The sequence below is a fragment of the Pipra filicauda genome, unplaced genomic scaffold, assembly GCF_003945595.2.
Source record: "Pipra filicauda isolate LSUMZ 115617 unplaced genomic scaffold, ASM394559v2 scaffold173_size1550139_pilon, whole genome shotgun sequence".
Lineage (NCBI taxonomy): Eukaryota > Metazoa > Chordata > Aves > Passeriformes > Pipridae > Pipra > Pipra filicauda.
Genome location: NW_024104251.1, coordinates 252,987 through 269,612, shown reverse-complemented (window position 1 = coordinate 269,612; position 16,626 = coordinate 252,987). Strand labels below are relative to the sequence as shown.

General features: G+C 40.7%; 1 protein-coding gene across 3 annotated transcripts in view; it reads right to left on the bottom strand.

The window, feature by feature from the left end:
- Nucleotides 1-802: 802 nt before the first annotated feature.
- The window catches only part of OGDHL (oxoglutarate dehydrogenase L), a 54,403-nt gene continuing 38,579 nt past the window's right edge, over nucleotides 803-16,626 (bottom strand). For all 3 annotated transcript variants that reach the window (XM_027720716.2, XM_027720714.2, XM_027720717.2), the window contains exons 17-23: nucleotides 13,121-13,299; nucleotides 9,410-9,481; nucleotides 8,004-8,129; nucleotides 7,319-7,391; nucleotides 5,040-5,203; nucleotides 4,318-4,472; nucleotides 803-3,533 (exon numbers count right to left, since the gene is read on the bottom strand). In XM_027720716.2, coding sequence (XP_027576517.1) covers nucleotides 3,410-3,533; nucleotides 4,318-4,472; nucleotides 5,040-5,203; nucleotides 7,319-7,391; nucleotides 8,004-8,129; nucleotides 9,410-9,481; nucleotides 13,121-13,299 — 893 coding nt within the window. In that variant the 3' untranslated portion in view covers nucleotides 803-3,409. The remainder of the gene's footprint in view (nucleotides 3,534-4,317; nucleotides 4,473-5,039; nucleotides 5,204-7,318; nucleotides 7,392-8,003; nucleotides 8,130-9,409; nucleotides 9,482-13,120; nucleotides 13,300-16,626) is intronic.

Here is a 16,626-nt window from a genome sequence, read left to right as displayed (position 1 = left end):
AATGGGCTCTCACATTTGCTGTTTCTGCCAAGTTACAAAGCTGCCATTTGAATTTCAGTGCTGACTTTTTTGGAGGAGAGGCTTATATAATTCTTCAGTCCTCTTCAAACACTCTACGAAGATTAATTGATTGCTGTAAAAGGTATTTAACTTGTCCACTAGTTCTAACAAAGTATTTGTTTTCTGTGAGATCACAGAGATTCCTTAACCTGGTGTAAAGCCGCCACAGCAGAAACTTGCATCCATTGTTGATAGTGCACCTACTTAATGTGCACCTATTTGACAACTTGGTGTAAGAGTTTCTTAATCAAGGGGCCTCGTTGAAGTGCCACAGAATTCTGCAAGTATAAACTATGCATTTAGCAATTTTTAATGCTAAATTACTTTTAATTAAAAGTAAACTTTTAATCGTTTACCATCTGAAAGCTGAAGAGTCAACATATGAAATTAATTCCAACGTTTAGAAATTAGAGAAGTTAATTCCAGTCTAGTTTCAGGATTTTAAAAACTCCCCTTGAAATAAGAATGCATCCACTTATTGCTTTAAAAAATTGGAAAATAATAGAACAAAATATTCTAATATAACCTCGATTCTATTACCAATTTTAACCCAATGGTTTTGAATAATTATCTTTTTCTAGTCCAAATGCTGCCTACCTCAATGCTTGTATATTTAAATAAGCCATTATTTAGGAAACAAACAGAAAACAGAAAAATGACCTGCCCTAGCACTCTTACAAATGCGATGTTAATGCCAGCACTCAAAAGAGAAACTGTCAAAAATACCAGCCATAACAGAGAATTTTCTTCTTATGTATTTTTATTTTATTGGGTTTTTTACATTCTTTGATGGAATTTTTATGCAACTATTATGCCACAATCTATGATACACAATGAAAGTGGAAATCTGTCATTTACCATTTATATTTCTATGTTAATTTTGTTTTCTACCTCTGCATATGCTGTGGCATAAGTGCATTTATCATACTCCATGCAGCACTGACCTGCCTTATGCAAACTGAGAATACAATAAACAGTGCCAGAAATATTTAGCTGCTCTCAATTCTTGCTACAGAAACAAGCATTCATAAAAGCATTAAAATACTTTGGGCGACGGTTACTGCCTATGAGCTTAATGTTTTGAGCTATACAAAGGGACAGGAGACAATATTTGTGGCTGTCAACTGCAGTACTTTCCGAGTTCATTATGTTTCAAAAGACTGAATTAGCCTTTATGCTTCAGTGAGAGAAAAAGCCCGAGGCAACCGGCCTGATTTAAAAGGGTGTTACTGAGTTTCACCAACATGAAGTCCACTAAGTGGACTTCTGAATCCCATGGTAAGTACTTTGCCACGTTGATTTTATGCTCTGACAGGACTGTTTTTTCACCATCATGTTGTATCCAGGCCAAACAAAGGGACAGCATAAGGCACACATCCCCTTTTGGTAACTTGCTTGGGTAAGTAGTACCTGATCATAGTTGAAAGTTTTTAATACAGCTGTTTATTTTGATGAGACAAGAAGCTTTCCAGCATCACCCAACTCCTTGAATCAAACAAAAACTGTCGTGCTCCCCTGTGTCACAGCCAATACAGCAGCAGCAGCAGGGTTAAACCTACTGCCAAGCACAAAAGTGTCTCCAAGAAGTTTCAGGGCAGGGATATGGAGATGGAGGGGATGTCTCATCTATGTGTTTTCCAGTCTCTTGCTATGCTGTATCCAAGTGTCTGCTCAGCAGACCTAGGATAACCCTGCAGGCACTGCAGGGCCCTTGTGTAGCTGGTTACAGCTTCAGCACAGGCATGGCCATTCCTCTGCACCCTCCTACACCACTGACCTGCTCATCCTGCTGTTCCCTCTGCCAGCCAGCAGAAAGAAGGGAAGAAGTCTCCTGCCACTACACAGGTTGGTGCTGCAGAAACCTGCAGTCACAAGGTCCACCCAGAGCCAAGTTCTCCTGGGGCAGAGGGAACAGGAATTCTGACAATATTAATTCTTATATTGGGAGGGGAGAGCAAACAGGGCTCACCTGCCTTCCAGCACTGTGGAGGAAGCACAAGCAGTGGCTCTCAGACCACCCTGCCATGCAAGCACTATGTTCTGGGAGAAACAGCCCTTGCTGCTCTCTCTCCTTCAGTACCTGCTGCACCTCAGCCACCTGACACAGAGCCAGCTTCTGAGGTGGTTCACTTTTATGTCCATACTGAAAGTACATGGCAATTAATATCCTAATTGACAAATAAACACAAGGGACCAAAGAAATCAATTCTTACGTGTACAAAACCACAGCATGTGCCTTTGGTAAATCAGCAACAGCTGCTTGCCCACCTTCCTCTTTACATAAAAGAAAGGTGAGTCAATCAGGAATAGCCACTTCAGAGTTGAGTTAGTATCAGCAAGGAGATGTGAGGCAGGAAATAGCACTGGACAAAACAGAGAATCCATTGCTTGTTGCATAAACACAGATTTTTCATCCAAACACAATCTTTTTAGGGGTGGTACCAGGTCAAAGAGAAGCAGATTCTAGTAGCATGGTGAGGGAAAGTAGTATGTGTTCATCCAAAATGAGGATGTTTACAGGATCCCACAGTTCCCTAATACCACAAAGCATCAAACCAGGCAGCCTGGGGAATGGAAGCAATTGGTGCTGTCACCTCTTCCAAAGTCATTTGATGCTGAATTCTCCTGCTGATGACCCATTTCTCTGTTTGCTGTGGTCTTGTGCACCCTTCTTCCCTCCTCAGTTACCCCCAACAAACCTTTTCTTGGTCCCTTTTATGTCTGCCTTCATCACCCTCCTTGACCTTAAACCTAAGTGGTCAACACCCCTTCTGTTATCACCCAGTTTAACAATTTGTAACCTCACTCTCTATTTTCAGCCTCCTCCTCACATCCTCAGGTTACTTTACCATCTCCTTGCAACAACCACAGCTGGTACACTTCTCTACCAAAGTCATCCACCAGCTCGCTGGTTTTTGGTTCCATTACTCTTCTCCAATACATAGACAGAAACAGCTGTCATTTACTTTCCTTGTAACAAAGCCTCTTGTGTGCATAACTATCGTGCTGTCCATGCCTGCTCTACTTACCTACAGTAATTAGACAGTGCCCACGGACTGTGATACAAGCCTTACCGAGCTAGACCTTGGATCCTGGGATAGGAGACACTTCTTGTGTCAAAGACCTCCCAATATAAACAGATGAGTGACAAAAAATGATGGAAGGCAAGTTGGAATTGTTGTTTCCTTACAAACTGGGAAGCAAGGTACATATTAATGAAATCAGCTGCTGGATCCTTTTATTTGGTAAAGCAAAGTTACATAATTTCCAATATTTTCCCCACTTCTGTTTTCTTTTGGATGCAGTGTTTTGAGAGACTACTAGCCAGAGATGGGGCAGTGCCCTGAAGTTAGAATGTCTTTCCCTCAAAGGCCTCCAGATTGAAAGCTGTATCCAAGAATCTCCTGAGTGACACCAGATGCATGTTCTTGTTGCCTGTGGCAGCTGCAGCAGCAGGCTCTCGGCCAACATACCTGTGTGACAAAAAGAATTGGGCAGACAAATGAGGTGAGAAGAGAGACTATTTTGACAATAACAAGCATGAGAATATGCTGTTTAACATATTCAAGTCAGCTTGGCAGATTTGGACATTTAGTAATCAATCTTTCTTAAATAACAATCAACCTAAGTTGTACCAAATTATACCTTTTGGTCAGCTTCCCCCTCTTTTCCCCCTCCCATCATTATTAAGCTGTGTCTTCTCCCCCATCCCTCCCAGGGCAGCCAGCTACACTGCCTCATAATTAGATAATTTGCTTTTGGCAATGAAGATTCTCATTCCTCTGACAGCTGCACGGGCAGATCTGAGAGTCAGTCACCTAAAATAATGCAAAGGTACCTGGAATGAGCTCTTACAACAGCTGTTTCCTCCAGAAACCTAACATTTGGAAATCCTTAAAAGACAGAATTTTAGACAAAAAGAGAGAAAAATCCAAGAGAGCTAAGTGCTGCACTAAGGGGCAATAAATACAGAGCTAGTTGCTACTGGTTTTCTTTTAGAACTACAAGAAGGAGCAAGATATGCATGTTGTAGTTGAGAAGCAGTGGTATAGGCTTTCTCCCCCATTCACCAAGAACCCAGACTCGGAGGTTTTGATTTGTGAACAACCTAATTTACCCATTAATACCATCCTCAAATCAAAAAACAAATTTAAAAGGAAAAAACCCAAACAGACAAAACTTGAAAACAATCCCAAAGACATTTAAAACCAAACAAATCAGCTCAGGAGACAGAGCAATTGTTTTGAAGTCTCATACCAGATAGGTCGAGTGTGGTTCACAATAGTGCGGAAACGAGGTTTGACATAATCATAATATCCACTGTTTTTGTGCTCCTCCTGACACCAAACTAGATCAGCACTTGGATACTTCTCAAGTTCTTCTTTCAGCAAGTCAAAGGGGAATGGTGAGATCTGGAAAGAGAAGGTAACAATTGGCAAAGCTTTCTCTTACGTGGTTTTAAGCCCATGGTGAGTCATTACTTTTTCATGGAAAGTGACTCATGTTTCTCTAATTGATTTAATGTTCAGAAATAAATAAACACATATTTTATAGCTGTACTAGTATGAACAGAAGTAGGTCATAGTCCAGATCATCCGCACCTCTACAGCTTTTTTGGTGAAGCAGCTATGGCAAGTCCTTAATTAGCAAATGACAATACACTTCAAAGTGTCCTATTCACAACATTTAAACTTAACAGACTGGATATACAAATTTAAGGTGCCATCATATTGTAACCTTCACTTAGTTACATTGTTCTGGAAAAGTCATCAAGCGTTCTGGATCTCATTGTCCAGTATACTACTGATGTGTTCCTTCTTCCAAAGGCCACAAAGGATTAAAGTATGTCTTGTAAGATGCCAAATGCTACAAAAATGCTATTACCATTCATTCTAGCAAGTGGTGCCTATTGAAAAGCACAGGAACCCCTTGCTGGAAGTCTCCCCAGGACTCTGTCTTCTGAGGATGAGGGAGCTCACCTGTTCAAGTCTGGTTATAGCTACTTGTTTCTCCAGGTCTTGATTCTTTCTCTCTTTCACAAGATCATAGTACACCTTTCCTGTGCAGAAAATCACTCGCTTGACCTCATGTGGCGCCTGAGCTGCCGGACCGTTCTCAGGAATCACGCGCTGGAAAGTGGTACCTGTTTGGAGCACAAATTAGAAAAAGTGCTCTCAGTGGAACTGACGTTTCAATAAAGCAGCCCAAGTAACAGTCCTCTACTGAGCAAGCAGCAGGTTACAGTGATCACAGGGTTCTCCTGCCTCTCTATTCTTGCTTTTCAGACCAGTAACTCTGCTAAAGTGACTTTCAGCAGTTCAGTTTCAAGAAGTTAGAAGGTTCTCAATAATCCTGTCTTTCACACTTAAGACAGAAACATGTTAACAGTGGATTATCTTTTAGCTTTGTGTTGTGCATTACACCTTCACTTTTAAATTGATTGGATAGCTCACTTTTGATTCCAGCTCTTTTTTCAGAGAATTACCTGAAATGCTGTTTCTTCTTTCCAAGATGATTTCAACCATGTAACATTAATATAGCTTTACAAAATGTTAGAATATTCTTATATGAAAACAAACCACATATCCATAATGCAACTACATCTGGCAACTGCAGAAATATTTACACAAGTACGCACATTACTGCTATATATTTAGGTGATTTAAACCTCTGTTTGAGAGCTAAAATGACATTATCCAAAGGAAGAATTAGCATAGAACTGAGCCATATGTATAAGTGATAATGTTTAAGTACAACTTCAGATGCATATCCTTACTGCTAGAGATCTTTTCCCCTGCAATATCAACTCCCAGAAGTACAATTTGCTTGGGATACATGAAACTGGAAGAGGGACTTGATGGTCTAAAAGATCCTTTTCTTTGCTCTCTTATATGAATTATTAGAACTATTTCCACATTAACCAACTGCAGGGCAGCAGACAGCAGCACGACCTCCTAGTCTGAATCAGCACACCCACTCACCAGGAGAATAAGCTCCTGTTTGAACCATTTATCTTGGGGGAAGAAAAGCAACAGCACAAACATATGACAGAGGAACTGATTTATGTCAGAATTATCCTGTTCCACTGAACAGCAGAATTCATCATTAAAAAAGCCTGAATCTGTGCTTCACTGGGTCAGCTGGAGTCATTCTTGTTCTCCTCCTCAGTTTTCCATTAAAAGCAGAGCAAAAAGAGATAGCTGAGAGTCAGCAATACTTTGCTACCTTGCTGTCCTCTTCAGCAAGAACAAGCAAGTATGTCAGAATTCAACGTTAATTACGAATTTGGCCACTACTGAGGGTTAGCCTGAAGTAGGGGACTCCCAAGACATATTGACATCACAAACGCTACAGAATTTCTAATCTGACCTGTTTTACAAAGCTTTTAAACAACAATAAAAACAGTAAATGCCTTTGCTTGAGAATCAAATTTTACTCATGTACAAAAAGGAGATAATGCAATATTTAAATATGTTTACACACTGTAACTTGCTCTTAAAAAACTGAGCAGTTGTTCTCTTCTGACAACAGTTAAGACACTCACTGGAACTGGAGACAGACCAGCACACCTTATGCACACTTTCTCACTCTGAGCGATCACTTTACTCACCCACTCATTACAGGTCACTGAATTTCCTCATGCCACTCCAACATGGCCTAAAACCAGTGCAAGGCAGGAAAATAAAATGACTGCAGTTTTTGGCATTCCCTCTGCAGTCACTATGTATCTCTTGGTGCTGATGGCCTGCCAACAACAGCTGGGGTGGTAGCCTGCAGCTCTGAACTCCTGATCTCACTTTGGATCACTGGCAGGACACAGCAGCCCCAAAACTGAGTACTGTAAGAACTGGGCACCTTACTCTTACAAATGGGCACAGTGTAATTAGAACCTATGCCATTCACATCTGGGGGTCTGGGGCGTGGGCAGCAAAGAGAACAATTAAATTTTTACGTGAAGAGAAAAAGAGCGGAGAGATATAACAGCCTATTGAGGGGAACATCCCTGCAGGGATGGGAATGCAGTTTTTCACTGCTTTAAGATTAATGGCTGGTTACAAGGTAAACCTGTTAAAATTGAGATTCTACACTTGAAAGCAGATTTTTCAGTAAAAGTCCATGCTAGATCTCACCATGACAGCTTCACAGAAATTATGGCAAAAGAAAAGACAAACTCTCCAGAGCAGATTCTTGTCTCCACAGTCTGACATGTAACTTCGTATAGCTAATTATTTGTCCATAATACTTTAAGGTCACCTACCAGTCACCATTTCATCAAAACTGGATTTAGCTTCTGGATGCCTCAGCAGTGACTTGGGTGTCAAAACAATCAGCTGTAAGACAGAAATTTTGCCAGCACTCAGGAGCTGCTTTATCTACATTATTACATGCAACATTTGTAACACTGTTCACACAAAACCCACAAACTGTATATGCTATGGAATAAATTAATGTGAATAGCAAACAGTATTTTTCTTGTTTTGAAAGCCATGGAAGTTTCAAAATGACTCAAAAGATTTAGGTAGTCTACTTCTTTTAAAGGTTGTCAAAACTCATCGCTTATGCTTCTTTCTGACAACAAATCAAACCACAGGCTATGAATCAGTAAAACATTCGACAGTTGTATCTTAGGTTTTTGAAGTTCCAGCAATTAGACAAGCACATGATATTTATGCAACCTGTTAGCTACATTAGAGGTATCTTGACAAGCTCATCTGAAGATCTTCCTAGCCAGATGGAAGCAAAGCTGAAAATCAAGTTTTAGAATCATAGTAAGTCAGAGCTGAGTTTCTTCCCATCAAAACGGTAACTTCAGTCTGTGTTCAGTTAAGATTTTTCTCCAATGATTCTTATCCTTTTGAGCAGCATGTCATATGCAAACAAGACTCCTCTTTATGTGAGGGTTAATATCCCTAAAAAAATCAAGTCCATTACAGTAACTTTACCGGCTTTCTGAATGGCAGCAAGATCTGTCTTCGGAGGACATGAAAGTAGTTGGCTGGAGTTGAACAATTCACCACAATCCAGTTGCATTCATACAGCTGGGAAACTTCAAACTGCTCACTGAACTCCTGAGAGAGACATTCAAGGCATTAGAAAAATGTGCAAAAGATCGGAAAAAAGGCTTGAAAGCCATCCTTCTATTTCTGCCTCTCAGCAACTCCCTTCCTCAAAAAAAAGGTAATTAGCAGCTCTCTGCTGAGAATGTTTTATTAGCTAGGAAAGCATCCCTACAAATCATTTGCTTCTGTTTCTACTTCTTCCTAAAAATGTATGCAGATATACACAAAAAGCTTCCATTAATTTAAATAAACTGGGAAGTCCAGGAACGAAGACTGAGGAGGACTAGGACTTCAGCAGATGAAAGACATGAAATAGAACCTCTTTGAAAGAATGTTAAACTATAATTGAATTTGTGAGTGTACAGTTAACTGTCACTCTGCCATTTTTTGGTAGGTGTTCCATCCTCTTGTTTTATTACATTAATATGCTTTATGTTTATATACCTTATTAATATGGGGGGGGTTATTCATAGCTACATATGTATATATTAGGTAAGCATATGTGTAGGCACAATAATCTCTCTACAGATTGGTACAGAATTTAACCCAATTTCCTGGTCTGTGGCTTGAGCTCCTACCTTCTGTGATAAAGCTTATAGCTTGCTTAAGTAAGCACCTGCTGTAGTGCTTAAGTATAGTCAATCAAACAGGTCTTTACTGAGAGTAAGGTGACAAAAATCCCTTTTAATTGAGGAGGAACATGGTTTTGGAACTATCGTTGCCCAAAGGCTAACAAAGTCAAGACCAAAACTGAATTTTTTTTTTTTAAGGCTTTTCAATAAATGCATGGCAGTGTTTATTAGGAAACCTGTAGTAGGGAAGTGGATGCCCAGCATCCTGGAAAGCTATGTACTTTCTCTGTAGAAGTGAATGACCAACCTATGAAAGTCCTAGCCAAATCACAATTAGAAGTTGCTTATTTTCATGCTCCCAGCAGTACAATTTAGCTCCTCTGCAAAAAGCAAGGAATAGTCTCACTTGGCCTTCTCTAGAAATTGTCTAGAGACACCTATTTGCAGTACACACAGCAATATAAACAAGCAGAATCACTGGCCCTGAGGAACAGCCATAAAAAGATCATGCTGCCAGAGATTAATTGTATGTGACCTCAGCTTTGCAATGAAGCAGCAATACTGCACACTTCCATTACTTCTACTGGGATCAAGTTAATGTTACACCAAGCTAAATCTTAACCTGCTACACCTAGCTAAAAGGATGCTTCTTAAAAGAAATATCTCTGAGACGTGAAGAGCAAAAAAAAGGACGTGGCCTTTGACAAAGCTACTTACTGGATAGGCATCAGAGTCATCATTGCTCATCTGCAGAAACCTCTCAGGCCTGGCTGATGAATGCTCTGGACCCTGGTAAAGATATCATTTAAAACAACATTAAAGAGCCAAATGAGCAGTTAGACATCAGTCTAGATCATTCACTGCATAAATACCTCCTGTCACCCTGGCAGCTCTGCTCCATCTTGCACACCTGCCCCCAGCAGCAGTGAGAAGCAAGGACACACCACAGGATGGGAATTCCTTGTCTTCTATTAATTCTTTTCATGGGAGATTAGGTTTAACATGTATTTCCAATGCTTTTACTAGGTTCAAGTAATTTCTAGCCTCAATAGAGCTGCACAATGAAGACCAGTGAAAAGGCAGTAGGTCCATGTGGGCACAAGAATGACCTTACTAATGCAGGTCAAAGGAGCAGGAGGAATGTCAGGAACAGAAACTCCAGATGGTTCAGTGTACTGCAGTGACTCACACTTCTTGCATGATGAACAGGAGCAAACACAAAGTTAACTGCTGACTACCTTTGCTATATTAGCAACAAAAGCAGACACAGGATCTCCCTCGTATCATTGTTCACTGTTCAGTACAGGACCAATTACCTGGATGAATGCTTCAGCTAAAATGGATCAAAATGCATATACACATTATCTGCCAAACTAACCTATGATTAGTATCTGCTTCCTCAAGAGGTATTTTATGTTCTGTCATTACTGAACACGCACATCTGCTGTCTCACCAGCAGTATCCAAGGTAATTTCTTGAAGTGCACCAACACTGTTATATCCATTTTACATTAGCAAAACATGCATGCTGGCCACAGACAATATCAGGAATAAGGAGTGTCACAGAATCTGCTATCTTCCTTTCTATATGTCCTTGTTTATAAAGGATGAGACGAAGTTGTGAGGAGTATGAGAAGAAAAAAAAACAACAGTGTTTTTATATATTGCTAATACTGACAGCCTTTTTTTGTTTAAGTGACAGTTACTGTTAGGAAGGACTTTCATTTTGGAGACAGCTGTGAAGTATTTTAACCCAAAGACACCTCTCAACCCTCCCTATGGCTCCTCAGTTCCAGATGAAAAGATTTTTTCTTTATATAACCGTCTCTCATCATAACTTCCTCTGTTGAAACCTTAACATATGATCTCCAAAATCAGTCATTATTTTGACACCTTGATTCAACACATTATTCTCTCTAATTCCAAGGGCAGGATTCCAGAGTCCACAGGAGGGCCACAAAGAGGATTAGAGAGCTGGAACACCTCTCCTATGAGGACAGGCTGAGAGAGTTGGGATGGTTCAGCCTGAGGAAGACATAGCCCTATGGAGACCCTACAGCACCTTCCAGTACCTAAAGGGGGCCTGCAAGAAAGTCGGAGAGGGACTATTTACAAGGACGTGTGACAGGATGAGGTGGAATGGCTTTAAGCTGAAAGAGGGCAGGTTCAGATTTGATATGAGGAAGAAATTCTTTGCTGTGAGGGTGGTGAGGCACTGGCACGGGTTACCCAGAGAGGCGCTGTGGATGCCCCATCCCTGGAAGTGGTCAAGGCCAGGTTGGGCCTTGATGAGGCTCTGAGCAACCTGGTCTAGTGGAACATTCTGTTGCCATGATGAGGGGGTTGAAACTAGATGGTCTTTATGATCCCTTTCAATCCAAACCATTCTATGACTCTGTGATTCACTCTACTCTACAGACTAAGGGAATTCAAAGGAAAAAACATTCTGCTGGCAACAAATGAGTAACACCAACAGCCAAGAACTGTGCCTTGTATCACTATTCTTCTGAAGTGTGCCTACACTTTTGAGGTGCCAGATAATCTGGTCACAGATGGGTAAGGACTTGGGAGCAAGGAGCCAAGCTGCACAGAACTGTGGTGCACTGTAACAGTCCAGTATATTGCAATACCTCTGCTCTATACATCCGTTTGCTGTAAATCAAATCCCGCACTAAGCACAGCCTACACACGGACAAACACAGTGCTCCACAAGCACACTGCATTCAGTACACTGGAAACAGAGATGTTACCAGCAAATAATTACAGGAGAGACAGCGAGGCTTCCCTAACATACACACACAGACTGCCCCAGCAACAACCTCAATCCAGAGCCTCAACCTCCACATCCATCTTCGATTTCCCTGCTGACACCACCAATCAGACTGCCAGCAACTGCTGCATGGGATGGGGTAGGGTTTATTTCTACTGTGACCACCTATCCAGTGAGACCTACACTGAATCCATTAGCTACTTTCAGATGAGTCCCCAAGGAGCCATTAGGCTGCAGAGTCTTTCAATCACAGCCAACTTGCCTGTGAATGCATGACCTAGAGGTGAAGGGATCCATATCCCATTAGAATCCTTCCCCAAATCATTTTGTCCCCAACGCTGTAGCTACAGAGAGACTAACGCTCCTGTAATGGAAAGATCCTCTGGGAAGGTAACAGATTTCAACAGCCTGGTGGGATCCTTAAGTGTTCCAAAACCATCTGACATTAGTAGCAAAATAAGCATATTTCAGAAGACCTGTGCAAATCTTCACTGCCAAAAAGAAAGATTAAATGTATTGTAAGTAGCAGAGAACAGACCCTTCAGCTGAATGCTTTCCTGTAGAGGACCACACCTCCTGCTGAGCCTCATTCAGGCTGTCCCTCAGGATTCAGTTAAAAAAATTAATTTATCAAAACTCCTGTGAACAGCATCAGACCCTTTATTCTTTATGCACAATGGATATGGAAAGCCATTCATAGACATGAATGCACCCCAGTATATCAGGACGGGATTATAATTGAATGGAAATAAACTAAATTGTTTGTGAGAATGGAAATGACACAGTTTGTGGTGGAAGGGTCTAGAGCATTTATACAGATGGAGATTGCCACTGTGGCACACACTATACTTCTCTTAGTAGGAAACTAGAAACATACATGCATCATGTATGGTTAATGTATCTGAATTCATGAAGGTTAATGTATCTGAAAAGGAAAAAATTAACCTTGCCTGACAAGATGTTCATGTAACCTTTAAAAATAATTTAAAAGATTTGAAAACCAATTCTACTGCTGATATAAATTTCATATAACATTATATACAGAGCATTCCCCTGCCCTTTCCCTCTAAGACACTGTCTAGTTCCTCCTACTAGCCACCAAAGAAAAGAGAGTCAACAGCTAGTGGAAACATTCTCCTTTCCCTAAAGAGGGAGATTTCTTATTACATCAAAGTTAATCAAGGTCAATTATTTTTGAAGAAGTTTTAAAGTTGCTTCATATCATTTCATTGCAAGAGGACTTAGTGCAGAGTTTACACAGACATACTTTATGCAAAATAAAACCAAGCAAGCATTCCTAGACACTCACATTGTACACTAAGAATCCAGCTTTCTAGGGAAAGAAGGCAGTGTCTTAGGGAAAGATACCAAGAAAGAGAGAGGAAAAAGAAAACACTGGGGGAAAAGTGGTACATGCCAATAAGGAGGATACAAAGCTAAGAGCTCAGAAATGTTTCTCAGGGTTTTTTTGTTCTTGCCTATCAATCTAATCACATTTTTTTCTGTAACAATGAGGCAGTCCAACATGCTAAACAGTGCCTTCCTCCCCTGGGTTTCTCTCACCACTGGATCCCCAGGACACCTTTGGCTTTTACAGCTGAAGAGGAAGGCACTGTAGCCAGCATTTCCCTTCTGCATTTACCAGCCAGCAGCCCTCACCATTCCTTCCATTCCGTGCGGCAGGAGCAGGACGATCCCGTTGTGACGGACCCACTTGGCCTGGCCAGAGCTGATGAACTGGTCTATTATACACTGTGCCGTGTTGTGGAAGTCACCAAACTGGGCCTCCCAGCACACCAGGGCGTTGGGACTCGCCATAGCAAAGCCAAGTTCAAAACCTGAGAACCAAACAAGCAGGAGAATTAGAAAATAAAGAGATTTGCTGAGAACTCGGTTCATTTCTCATTAAAAATAAAAAATAAATCCAAAATAAGAGCGTGAACTGGATTTTTGTAGCCCTGTTATAAATCATGCTGTTTTCAATACTACCATTTCCATCAGAAAAATCAGGAAATTTCCAATCCCAACTCCAATCCTTCAAATGATTCCTCAAACATTTCAATATCATACAAGGTTTTAAATGAACAACTAAAACCCTCCCTCAGCTCCAACTTTTGAGTAATGTTTTCCTGAGAGCTCACTACTATCATTTCCTGTAAAAACCCACTTACAGCCCATTACCAGTTCAAAAAGTTACTTATTAATTTTAATACTTGCACAGCCCTGCACAACACTGGGGTTTTTTTCCCCCCTCTCTCATCTGCAAGTGCTGAACAAAATGACTGGTGACATCAATTTTCAGTCTACAGACAGATCACAGTCTTCAGATATTCAAAAAAGCTTGAACATAATAGCTGCATGAAAGACACATCTGGGACTTGATAAACAATCCTTTCTTTGGCAGACTTAAGGACCCTCTGGGTCTCTGCCTCAGTGGCAGAGGAGACCAGAAGTGCTCTTCATGGAGACAACATCACTACTCCAGCTATGAAAACAGAAAGATCTGACCTTCTCCCTCTCTACTGTCTGGTGGTTTTGGTAGGAGGTAAATGCAGAAATTTCCTTTAACTTGTGCTGTTTGAACTGTAAATTCATCAACTCCATACAGAGCAGAAGTGCCACACATTCCCAGTACTCAGCCACGTCAGGTTAACACAGCAGGACGAACATACTGCAGCAGGAGCTCAGGTGTCCTGCACAGAGCAAGCTACGCAGCTTCTTGTCTGCTCCAAAAACTTGTCAAGGCCCCAAAATAACTGAAGGTTCTACCTCTTAAAGGCAGAAACAAATTATTGCTCTCCTTGAGAGACCTGCTGCAGTACAATAAAGCCCTGGTTCTATAACAGGACCTGAAGAGGTGATTGGCAAAGAGAAAAGAAACCTAAACTGGTACTGCAACATGAACTAGGTAATTGATTCCTAGCAGCTCTGCAAAGGCAAAACATAGAAAACTACGAGGGTGTTTGCAGGTGCTACGTCGCTTCTGCTGTGTAACTTTCAAAACAAATGCAGAATTTGGTGTCAAGTCAGAACATGAAAACCTAGCCATGTGCAGAGTACCTGTCTCAGTTTTATAACCATGCTTACAGGTAAGGTTCCATAGTGAACATCTAAACATAGAAAATAAATATTTGATTGATAGATACGTTTTATGTTGAAGCTCTGCACACAATATAATGATCTGCCTTCAGATACAGAAAGGCGATATGGGAAGACTCTCATTGAAGGTTACACCAGCAGAGCAACTAGCTTTGCTGTTGTAAAATTTTATTTAAAAAGATACAGTAGTGTGTGGTAACTCTTTCCTGACTGATTGCAAGACTGTAAAAAACCTCAGAGTGAGCTAACAGACTAAGATTTAGTATCTCTTTCAGCTTCTTTAAGACCTGCACATGTAACTGAAGCTGCAGAGTCCCATCCTGCTACCATTGACCTACACTGAACTCAGCCTCATGTTTTTGCTATGTACATATCACTGTAATTCCCATTTTTGCTGTTTGCCTTACTGTGATACATTAGTCATTCAAATGCTGTTCTACAGCATGTTCTACAGGCTTGATAGCAAGACTGGGTTAGGCAAAAATGCACACAGTCTCTGGTAATAAAATACCTGTACTGTTTAATTTTTTCCCTGACTCCCAGCTTGCCCCCACCTCCAAACACTCACAAGACTAGTGTACATTTAATTAAGACAAAAATGCACCTAAGACTGGCATTTGGGATGCAGAGAGAAATCCCTTCATAGCTGAGAGAACAGTACATCTATCTAGAAACTATGCATTAATTTGGGTTCCTTCTCTATTTCACTTACAGACATTCTGAGGAATACAGGACGAAAATAGCAATTTGTAAACCTCATGCTGTGGGTAATATTTCCTAGATCCAAAAGGTGGCTATGAGCCAAAATACAATCATAAGTCAGGTTCCTAATATGCCTCCTAAATATGGTATATGAGTAAAACCCAATACCACTTTGTGACCACCAGTATTTCGTAAACTACAGTAAACTGTTGCAAAGCCATGAAAAATCCCAAAGCCATTGGAACCATAATTTCTGACTTGATCAAACCCACTATATGGCTCTGCCAATCATGAACTTCAAAAAAAACTCAGGCTAGCTGGAAGAGACAAGCTTAGCATCTTGACATTCTCCACACACAGGAGGCTACTGCAACAGGTTCACCATCAAGTGATGGCTGACATCTCTCAGATACTCATAATTTGTGATTTATACCCTGGTGACTGGAGGCTGCAGTCCCTCTAGGAGAGTCTCCCTTTGTGGAGTTCAGTGGATAAGAGAATTACTTTAAAGGGAACTGTAATACCAGAAAGATTATATAAGCAATATTAGAAAAATACCTAAAATACCTTTTAGATGGCCTGTCATTCCAGGCACTAAAAAAATTAATATATTATGAGATGGAACAACATGTGGCACATACAGCATATGTGCACATACAGCATACTTTAATGTTAGTGCAAAGTAATTGATTCAGCTAGGGAGTAAGATCACAGGATCAAATCAAACCTGTTCAAACCTTCTTTATCCTGTTTCAGTCTTGTTCAACTTTCACTTTTGTTTTCATTATCAGAGGGACACTCTGAGAGCTAAGTTAAGATTGAGGTCTCTGTGTGCTGGATGCCACAAACATATACAAGTAGTTTCATCCCCGAAAGTTTTACTGCCAAACTGAAGGAAGAGGGAGTGAAGGAAATTGAGAACTAATAAACATGTGGTTTAAACTAAGTTTAAACTAAGAGAGTTTAAACTAAGTTGTTCAGTTCCATAAGGAAAATCCTCAACAAAACCGAGACTAGTCATGTATCAAGTCCCTCTGTAACACTAACATCAAGAACACCCTTCCAACACTTGTCATGCAGTTTTGACATAGGTCATCTATGCATGAAACTGAAATTGCTTTAGGTTAACTTGATGAGTACAGCTAAACTGGGACTGCTACAGGATTTCACTCTTCTGCTCCAGGAAGAGGCTCTTCAGCCAGTGTCAGTATACAAACTTTCCTGGGACATTACTAGAGGGACAACTGCAGGACAAATTAACTGCAAGACAAATTGACTGCATGAGCAAAAAAGCAACAAAGTGAAATTGTTTATTCACAGAGAGAACAGTTTTACAGGTTGTTTTTATAGTGTGGCTTCATAGC